Genomic DNA, 10,386 nt, shown 5'->3' on the forward strand with positions numbered 1-10,386 from the left:
ACTGTATCCAATCGGACGTCATACATCGGACATTGGACGCAATGTAAATCCTCCTTTAACGAGTTAAACTTCGGTTAAAGTGAGTTGTGGAATTGGGCCTAAATCCGACCACTCAAAAACGTCATTAAAAAAAAAACCAAAAACCATATTTGATAATTTCTGGGAAAATTTCTCTTTACCTCGAAAATTTTTCCCAAAGTTTTCCACGATCAAATCTATGTTTCCATCATCTATGGGCGTCACAAAAATATATTCAATCCACGTTTTTTCCGTTTCCTTTTGTTAGGTAAAAATATGGATGGATTTTTGCAACATGATTCTTTCTTACGATAATATTAAAACAATGTTTTATGATAATATCAAATTTATTATTTAAAAGTTGAATGAGTTATATAAATATCTCAAGTGATAAATAAAATTAAATAAATTTATTAGATATAATTACATATTGCATATTTATATTATGTAATGTTAAGCTTCCGCTACAATGACACTCGAGTGTATATACAATTCAGTCGTACAGTTGTATCGATAGATATGCTTCAGATGGTTATTTCCTTATTTCCACATTATTTTCGGTCGCAAAGCAGTCGCGGTCGCACAGTCGCAGTCGCTCGAATAGGAATTGAACCTATTCAAACGATTGTGACTATGACTGTTTTGCAACCGTAATTATCACCTCAAGCGACCATCGATACAACTGTACGACTGAATTGTAGATACATTCGAGAGTCATTTGTAGCGGAGGCTTTACACTATGGAATGGTAACTGCAATAAGGTTTACTTTATTATTGATGGGTATGTTTTATTGTGTGGTGCATATAAAAAAAAAACAATCGACGATTTGGCTCAAAAGTTATGTCAAAAGAATTATGCTCTTTAAAAGAATTACATTTTGAAAGCATTTTCTTCAGCTGCTCTGCGCATAAAATTATTCTTTATATTTATATCTAACTTAATATAATCTTCCGATAGTATTACATCTGTCATGTGGCGCAAAGCGAATTGGAAACAAAACTCCTCAAGTTCCTAAAATTCATATGATATTCGATGATATATTATATACACATAAATAAATATATTCTAATTCATGAATTCCATAATTAATAGCGATTAATCCCGAACTTACCTTAGCATTGCATTCGATCGCTTTATTGTAGAAGAAAGCTACATTTGACACACTGATGGCTTTTTCTATTATTGGACTGCAATCCTTTATAAGATTGGTTTCACAATACATGTCGGCCAACTCCATAAGTTCTGTAAAAAAGTGTCATTGCAGTTTTTGAATTGTAAGTCAGTAATAGTTTACGTTAACAACTTCAATTACCTAACGCGTTCTCCGAAGGTAAATCGATTGTGCCGGTATATAAGTATTTTAAGAAGGCTTTATAAACGATGTAAGAAAATTTATCTGATACAGTGAACACTGGTGATGAATCCGATATACTGTCAAAAAATAATGTGTTGACATTATGTAATAACTAAACTTGTGAGAAATTCTCAATAAAAATACCAGTTTTCTTTTCTAAATTTACCTTTGAATATTCTTAGCCCAATCATGTTGAAACATCTTTTTGAAATAATCGCAACGAATCTTAAGGATAGCCTTGTGAACATAAATAGGTTGTCCTTCAACTTGTATGGTAAAATCGCTCGTTAACTGCAGAATACAAATTATTAAATAATTTAATAATATCAGATTAATATAAAAATTATTATAAATAATACATAATTTTTCACTGTTAATGTTATAATTCAATATATGTTTGAAGTGAGTCCAGAAGTCTCAATCAAAACCATCAGTAATGATTGCAATTTATTTTTTCTATGTAGAAAAGTTTCCAAATTTTTTTTTATAAAACTACAAATCTCTGATATATAAGTCTCTATATTCTTTTATACTAACCAAAACTAATATGAAAAAATATATATTATATATATTTAGTTTTATTCTGTATAATGCAAAAAAGTACATACAGAACAATAATAGGAAACATACCGGATCATCAAATGCTGCTCCTACAGATTCCAATATATTCAATTCTTCCTCAACATACTTATAATTATTTGTAAACACAGTCAATGGCTCCCACAATAATCTATAGCCACTGTACGCAATCGCGTCGTGAATCCTCGAAAACTTTGTGGGAAACGGGACGAAAATATGCTCGGAGCAAAAATTACCCCATACATAGATAATCCTATCATAGCCGACTGCAACGCTCAAATCACCAAGAGCAGCGATATCCAAAACCTTTCCCATCTCGGGCACGTTCACCTGTCGATCGTGTCTTTCCTTATTATTTTGTTTCTTGACTCCCATCATGACAATTATTAAAAAGTTTTTTTATCAATAATTCATGTATTACCATAATCGGACCACAACATTCCAATTCATTATAATTTTTATTAACGCCGATTTGTCCATAATAGTTATTGCCCCAGGCATAGATTTTTCCTTTATTCGTGAGTGTCAACGTATGATCATATCCGCAGGTCACCTTAACTGAGACATCGATTTCCATTTCAACCATGAGGATATTCAATGCAATATTTTTAGAAATCAAATCTCAGAGATAAAAAAAAAATCACCTATTTTATCCGAAATATTCTTAATTTTGCGTGGGTGCATGTAATACTTTCGCGACTGAGCGGTTGAAATCTGGCCCTCAAAATTATTGCCCCAACCATATATTTTGTTTTCGTCAGTTATAACTATGTTGAATTTTAGACCACACGCGATATGGATAACATTTTTATTCTCCAATTCATGTTTCACCTGCCTCGGTGCACTATCAAAAGTAGTTATATCTCTGTTAACAGTCTGCCAATAATCATTGTCTCCCCAAGAATACACCTAAATTACAAACAATTGTTTAGTTTATAAGAATGACTATTATCGTTGTGATAGTTTAATCTTTTATTTACCTTTCCATCACTAGTCAGAGCGAGACAATGATACCTGCCGCATGCGATGTCCACGATACGTTTCTCGCTTAAGCCGGCGACTTGAATAAACGTGGATTCTTCAGGTATGCTCATCGTCGGATACAGGTATACTTCATCGTCTTTTTTCTTTCCAGCGAGATCGCAGAAATAAACCTTTCAAAAATAGCATAACAGTAATACATTTTTTTATTTGATTTTTTTAAATATTTGCATATTGAAATAAATTATGGCCAAGTATCTGTACTTATAATCAAAACACTATTTATTAAATATATATTCTAATTAATTTATCTACTCATATTTTTCATTATGATTTCATACACATATATGTAAAAATTTTCATTTCCGCTTGTTGCCAAAGAAAGAAGAAAAGTTCACGATTTAGGGAGGATATAAAACCTCATATCAATTTTATCTTTGAAGCAAGTTAAAATTTATTTCCAGACACTCAGATATGCCATCAAGGCACATTCAAGGAATATAATAATATCTTTGATATACCTCTCCTTCTTCTGTAAGTGCCAGGATGAAAAACTCGCCGCGAGCAAACTTTTTTATGTTTTTTCCATACAGTTCTTTTATCTTTTTGGGATAGATAGCAGTATGTATGTCATTAATCATTGAATTAAAATCTAAAATGTAGACATTCTTATCCTTTGTCACAATTATAGCCCTCTCACCAGGCCCATCTGTTTTAAAACATCAGGTATAAGTAGCAATATTACTTAGCAAAAAAGCCAGTATGAGAAAAAAAAGGTAAATCTTACCAAATATCATAACCATGTGAATTTGTAGGATAAATTCCGGCGTTAGCAGCCGGAAGACCGGCCAATTTTTGAGATTCATTGAAATTATCTTCTCGGCTAGAACGCATTGCAAGATTCTCTTGTCATATTTCTGCATCTTGCTGCAAATAGTTGATCACTTTCAATTTAGTTACTTACTCATTCACTTTGATTTGTATTAGTTGTATTTCATGTCATCGTAAGCTTCTTGTTTTCATCTATTTTCTCACCGGCATGCGATTATTTCGACATCGCTATCATTGAGTAGCAACTTATATAAAAAAGAAGAAATAAACAAAACTGTCAAACTTACTCCTCTTTATTGGTTATTAAGTTTCTTTTCTGTACATCTTCCAGGGAGCAGAATTTTTTCGACGACATCGACACGATAGTATCGCGACTTTGTGTCGCTGCTTTTTGCATAAACTTAGCCTGCATGTTCATGTCTAACTTAATATCTTGCAATAATGTGTCAGCTGTCATGTGACGTAGAGCAAACTGAGAGCAGAACTCCTCGAGTTCCTAAGATTCACATGATATTCGACATGACATACATATATCGTATACATATAATTATATGATTTATATGATATAAAATAAACACATTGCAATTAATGAATTTCAACATCAATAGCGATTAACCCTGAACTGTAATACTTACTTTAGCATTGTATTTGATCGCTTTATTGTAGAAGAATGCCACATTTAATACAGTGATGGCTTGTTGTATTATTTGATTGCAATCTTTTATAAGATTGGTTTCACAATACATGTCGGCCAATTCCAGAAGTTCTGTGAAAAAATGTCATTGCAGTTTTTGAATTGTAAGTTAGTGATAGTTTACGTTAACAACTTCAATTACCTAACGCGTTCTCCGAAGGTAAATCGATTGTGCCGGTATATAAGTATTTTAAGAAGGCTTTATAAACGATGTAAGAAAATTTATCTGATACAGTGAACACTGGTGATGAATCCGATATACTGTCAAAAAATAATGTGTTGACATTATGTAATAACTAAACTTGTGAGAAATTCTCAATAAAAATATCAGTTTTTTTTTCTAAATTTACCTTTGAATATTTTCAGCCCAATCATGTTGAAACATCTTTTTGAAATAATCGCAACGAATCTTAAGGATAGCCTTGTGAACATAAATAGGTTGTCCTTCAACTTGTATGGTAAAATCGCTCGTTAACTGCAGAATACAAATTATTAAATAATTTAATAATATCAGATTAATATAAAAATTATTATAAATAATATGTAATTTTTCACTCTTAATGTTATAATTCAATATATGTTTAAAGTGAGTCCAGAAGTCTCAATCAAAACCATCAGTAATGATTGCAATTTATTTTTTCTATGTAGAAAAGTTTCCAAATTTTTTTTATAAAACTACAAATCTCTGATATATAAATCTCTATATTCTTTTATACTAACCAAAACTAATATGAAAAAATATATATTATATATATTTAGTTTTATGCTGTATAATGCAAAAGAGTACATACAGAACAATAATAGAAAACATACCGGATTATCAAATGCTGCTCCTACAGATTCCAATATATTCAATACTTCTTCAACATACTTGTAATTATTTGTAAACACAGTCAATGGCTTCGACAAGTATCTCTTACTGTACGCAAACGCGTCGTGGATCCTCGAAAACTTTGTGGGAAACGGGACGAAAATAGGCTCGTAATAAAAATTACCCCATACATAGATAATCCTATCATAGCCGACTGCAACGCTCAAATCACCAAGAGCAGCGATATCCAAAACCTTTCCCATCGCGGGCACGTTCACCTGTCGATCGTATCTTTCCTTATTATTTTGTTTCTCGTCTCACTCATTATGGCAATTATTAAAAAGTTTGTTGTCAATAATCCATGAGTTACCATAATTGGACCAGAATGTTTAATTTCTTTATTAACACCGATTTGTCCGTACTTGTTATTGCCCCAGGCATAGATCTCGCCTTTATTGGTGAGTGCCAACGTATGATCATATCCGCAGGTCACCTTAACTGAAACATCGATTTCCATCTCAACCATAAGGATGTTCGATAATGCAACACTCTTAGAGATCAAATCTCAGACATAAAAAAAATTACCTATTTTATCCGAGATTGTGATAATTTCGCGTGGGTACATGTAATATTCTTGCGACGGATCGATTGAAATCTGGCCCATAAAATTATTGCCCCAACCATATATTTTGTTTTCGTCAGTTATAACTATGTTGAATTTTAGACCACACGCGATATGGATAACATTCTTATTCTCCAATTCATGTTTCACTTGCCTCGGCATATTATCAAAAGAATCTAAATCTTCGTCAAAAAACCGCTTGTAATCATTTTCTCCCCAAGCATACACCTAAATTACAAACAATTGTTTAGTTTATAAGAATGACTATTATCGTTATCATTGTGACAGTTTATAATCTTTCGCTTACTTTTTCATCGCTGGTCAGAGCAAGATAATGATACTTGCCGCATGCGATGTCCACGACACGTTTCTTTCTTAAGTCGGCGACTCGAGTAGGTGTCAACATGACAGGTATATGCGGTGTCTTAATGAATATTTTGCGTATTCGGGACTGCCAGTAATAAACCTTTCAAAGATAGTATAGTTACAATATATTTTTTTATCTCATTTTTGAATCTTATTTTATATTTAGAATGTTACATGAAAGTATCTACAGATTTATCAAAAGATTAATGATATTATTTCATGTTTGATATTTTGATACATTTTTAAAATATCATGCTACTATAGTTTCACATGTAAAAATTTTTATTTCCACTTGTCCCCTAAGAAATATTCACGATTTAGGGAGGACATAAAACTTCCTAATATAAATCTTATCTTTCAAGCAAGTTAAAATTTGTTTCCAGAAACTCAAATGTATTATCAAGGCACATTCAAGGAATATGAAGTGTTTGGTATACCTCTCCCTCTTCTGTAAGTGCCAGGATGAAAAAATCGCCATTAGCAAAGGTTTTTATGTTTTTTCCACATAATTTTTTTATTTTTTTGGGGTAGATAGCAGTATGTAAATGATCCTTCTCTGAATAATATAAGCTGTAGACATTCTTGTCCTTCATCACAATTATACTCCCATGGCTATCTATTTCAAAATGACACGGCGTAAGTAACAATATCACATAGCAATAAAAAAAACAATATGGAAAGAAGAAGAAATGATAAATCTTACTATATACTAGAAACATGTGAATTTGTGAAATAAATTCCGGCTTTAACAAATGGAAAAGCATCCAATTTTTAAGATCCATTGGAGTTATCTTCTCTGCTAGAACGCATTGCAAGATTCTGTTCTCATATTCCTGCATCTCGCTACAAATAGTTGATCACTTTAACTTTAATTACCTACTCATTCACTTTAATTTGTATTAGTTATATTTCATATCATCGCAAGCTTCTCGTTTTCATCTATTTTCTTACCATATGCGATTATTTTGATATTGCTATCATCGAGTAACAATTTATATAAAAAAGAAAAAAAAAACAAGACTGTCAAACTTACTCCTCTTCATTAATTGTTAAATTTCTCTTCTCTACATCTTCCAGGGTACATAACTTTTTCGACGACATCGACATGATTGTAACGCGACTTTGTGTCGGTGTAATTTTTGACCAGCAATTGAGAAATCTTTATACTTTTTCTTCTTATTTTTCTCTCACAGTAAATCGAAACGCTCTTATTACTATCCTCTGATGCTCTTATACTATTCTTTTAGAAAGCTCAAATTAAAATGCACTCATACGATAATGTAAGGGTGAGTTCCGTTTCATGCGTGAAACGCATGAGTGTCTAGCGTACAGTATATGAAGTGCAGTGCAGAGCCCGTTCCATTTCTTCATGTATGGATCATTCGCCTCTAGTAACGGAACAGATTTCATGCAATTCATGCAATATGGATGACGGTTTAAAATTTATTAAATCGCAATTAATTGCGATAATATCTGTTCATCTTCTTTTATAATAAAAGAAGAAGACTCATGTTTCTCGAGTAGCAGTGATGAAAGTGAATTTTCAAGTGATAAGAAACTGATATATCAACTTTATATGCCATTCTTATAATGAAAAACACAAGAGGAGAGAATATTCCTTGTGAAAAATTAACTAATATTTAATTAATTAAATATATTAATATTTACTCAAGCTGTACAGGGTGTCCCATTATATATTTTTAATGTCCCACCCCAAATAACTTTTTTGATTTTGATTGTAGAAAAAAATGTTTCAGACAAAAGTTGTATGGTTTCAAGGAAGAGAAATTAATTGGTGTAAAAAAAACACATAGTTGTTTTTAAGAAAAAATATGTAATTTGCATTAACAATTACATATTTTTTCTTAAATATAACTAAATGTTTTTTTCACACCAATTGATTTCTCACATTATTTTGTGCATAAAAGTATGAAGGTAAGATAATCGAAAAATGAATATTTCACTAGATTTTTTACGGTTTATGTAAAATTAAGAAATTATTTCAAGCCTCATAACTCGAAAAGCACTCAAGGAAAAAATACTTTATTAAAGTGTTTTGAAAAGCTCTCGAGGCAAGCTATAAGAATATGCAGTGAAAAATGGGGGTTTCCGTTTAAGAATTTGAAGATGATCTTCATGTAACCTTCAAAAAATTATCCAAAGTCAAATAATTGTCTCCATCTTATGTCGCTCTTCAAACCATACAACTTTTGTCTAAAACATTTTTTTCTACAATCAAAAATAAAAAAGTTACTTGGGATGGGACATTAAAATGGGACACCCTGTATAATAAAATCTACGTAAAGCTAATTGACAAATCAATCAATCCTAACCTATAATAATTAAATTTCGCGCTAATATTTATTAAATGCATGAAATTATATGAAGTGCTTCAACTCGCGAGGTACATGAGGCACTCCATGCGGTCTCATGTATCAGAAGAAGCGAGGCAATACAGTTGAGAATAGGTTGGACCATGCATGCAGCATGTGCACACGAAGAGAAACGGAACGAACTTCCATGCTTCTATGCGCATCATGCATGAAACGGAACGCACCCTAAGATGATTGTGGGATTATGAAATGGTTACCACGCCGTCAGGAAATGAACGAGCGGAATGTCTGAGGATCGAGATATCAGGGTGCCTATTATGGTTCTTGAAGCGAGGTGAAAATTACAAAAGTGAACAAATTTACTAGATTTCGACAAATGAAATTGTAGATACTCTAGTAAATTTCCTCACTTTTGTTATTTTCACTTCGTTTCAAAAACCGTAATAGGCCCCCAGGTTTACAAATAAATGACCTAGAACATACCGAGACGAGAACCGTATATTGTCCAAGTACACAGCAACATCGGAACAAATGCCGGACGTAAGACAAAACTACCGATGGCCTCAAGTCGAACTCGCAGCAAATAATTACAATACCGCCCGATGAAAATGACCACGACCATAAGATTTAGGACTCAATGCGAAATAAGCCACCACGTGTATATAACAATGAACGGATACTTGCGAGGTACTTGCGTTTACAGCACGACGGAAGAATGGTGACTGCTTGCTGGCCTGTAGCAGTAGCAGTGATGGTAGGCCGGGCGGGTTTTTCGCGCATGCGCAGTAGTAATCACAGTAAAGCAACGGTGTATCAGGTAGCGGATTATGGGCGCAAAAGTTTTGGCGGGCAACAGCATCTGAGTCGGTGATGCCAGAACGAAGTCCCGAGTCCCGAGTGAGTGTTATAGTGTCATAGGTCCATATTCTGAATCCTCTTTTATCGATAAAAGTGCCTCTAAAAGTGGCTTATAAGCCTTCTGATTGGCTATAAGCCACTTTTAGAGACACTTTCATCGATAAAAGAGGATTCAGAATATGGACCATAGTGTTTTAAAGTACAGCGAGAAAAATGATTAGTGGTCGCTCGTAAAAATTGTCTAAAAATTTTCCTTCAGAAATTTATTTAAGGGCGACCAGTGACACACCTTTTGCTTCTACTAGATACTTCGTTAACGCCGCATTCGCGGCGCATGCGCGGAAAACCCGCCCGGCCTACCATCACTGGCATGGACCTAAGAAGATATGGATGGAGTCTAGAGCCGTGGCGGTGTGAAATTTGCGATAAGGGGGGTGTATAGCTCTGTCTCTTTCCAAAAGCAACCTTCGGGTGTTTCCGTCGCATATCCGATAATGCCCGAAAGGTTATATATCCCATATTAGCTAACTTTTTTTTATTCGAAAGTTAGCTAATATGGGATATATAACCTTTCGGGAATTATCGGATATGCGACGGAAACACTCGAAGGTTGCTTTTGGAAAGAGACAGAGCTATACATCTCCCTTACCGCAAATTTCACAGCCCCCTCGCCCATATAAGCGCTTTAGACTCCATCCATATCTTCTTAGGTCCATGATCACTGGCCTGTAGTCGTGATCGCTCACCTCGGGTCGCGCCAAAACTACGCAGCCAATCGCCTTGTGCGACATCGATGGCGACATCAAACTAAGGGCCCTGGTACATTCGTATTAAGTTAGCCGGAAATTTTTCAGCCAACCAAAAATCTCCTTATGGAATCGTTTGTATTTCGTATGAAGATGTTTGAAGTGTGATTAAAAACGTTTGTGAGTAATTAG

The 10,386-nt window shown here is 33.6% G+C and overlaps 1 protein-coding gene across 9 annotated transcripts; it reads right to left on the reverse strand.

Moving 5' to 3' along the window:
- Nucleotides 1-413: 413 nt before the first annotated feature.
- Nucleotides 414-10,213, reverse strand: LOC145971041 (uncharacterized). 9 transcript variants are annotated; one of them, XM_083098269.1, is made up of 22 exons: nucleotides 9,074-9,322; nucleotides 7,291-7,492; nucleotides 6,961-7,100; nucleotides 6,695-6,873; nucleotides 6,199-6,357; nucleotides 5,855-6,119; nucleotides 5,640-5,767; nucleotides 5,272-5,547; nucleotides 4,809-4,933; nucleotides 4,601-4,719; nucleotides 4,400-4,530; nucleotides 4,052-4,260; nucleotides 3,721-3,860; nucleotides 3,455-3,642; nucleotides 2,933-3,106; nucleotides 2,597-2,861; nucleotides 2,374-2,510; nucleotides 2,004-2,282; nucleotides 1,540-1,664; nucleotides 1,332-1,450; nucleotides 1,131-1,261; nucleotides 414-1,030 (listed from the first exon to the last, which is right to left on the reverse strand). In XM_083098269.1, exons 2-22 carry the CDS (start codon nucleotides 7,362-7,364, stop codon nucleotides 890-892), a joined length of 3,504 nt encoding a protein of 1,167 aa, XP_082954395.1. In that variant the 5' UTR covers nucleotides 7,365-7,492; nucleotides 9,074-9,322; the 3' UTR covers nucleotides 414-889. The 9 variants fall into 9 exon arrangements, 8 of the variants coding, with proteins under 8 accessions (XP_082954395.1, XP_082954396.1, XP_082954394.1 ...); XM_083098270.1 differs by having other exon boundaries at nucleotides 7,291-7,497; XM_083098268.1 differs by having other exon boundaries at nucleotides 7,291-7,645.
- Nucleotides 10,214-10,386: the final 173 nt, after the last annotated feature.

The sequence above is a fragment of the Camponotus vicinus genome, unplaced genomic scaffold, assembly GCF_025532165.1.
Source record: "Camponotus vicinus isolate PSW18456_S1 unplaced genomic scaffold, iyCamVici1.0 SCAF_4, whole genome shotgun sequence".
NCBI lineage: Eukaryota > Metazoa > Arthropoda > Insecta > Hymenoptera > Formicidae > Camponotus > Camponotus vicinus.

What these genes read in the sequence shown, in the direction of transcription:
- LOC145971041 (XM_083098269.1), bottom strand. Translation starts at nt 7,364, where the DNA reads ATGTCGATGTCGTCGAAAAAGTTATGTACCCTGGAAGATGTAGAGAAG. An exon ending in CACAATCTCGGATAAAATAG is followed by an intron (nt 5,768 to 5,854) that starts GTAATTTTTTTT and finishes TCGATGTTTCAG; the next exon opens with TTAAGGTGACCTGCGGATAT. An exon ending in AATGTTGTGGTCCGATTATG is followed by an intron (nt 2,283 to 2,373) that starts GTAATACATGAA and finishes CACGATCGACAG; the next exon opens with GTGAACGTGCCCGAGATGGG.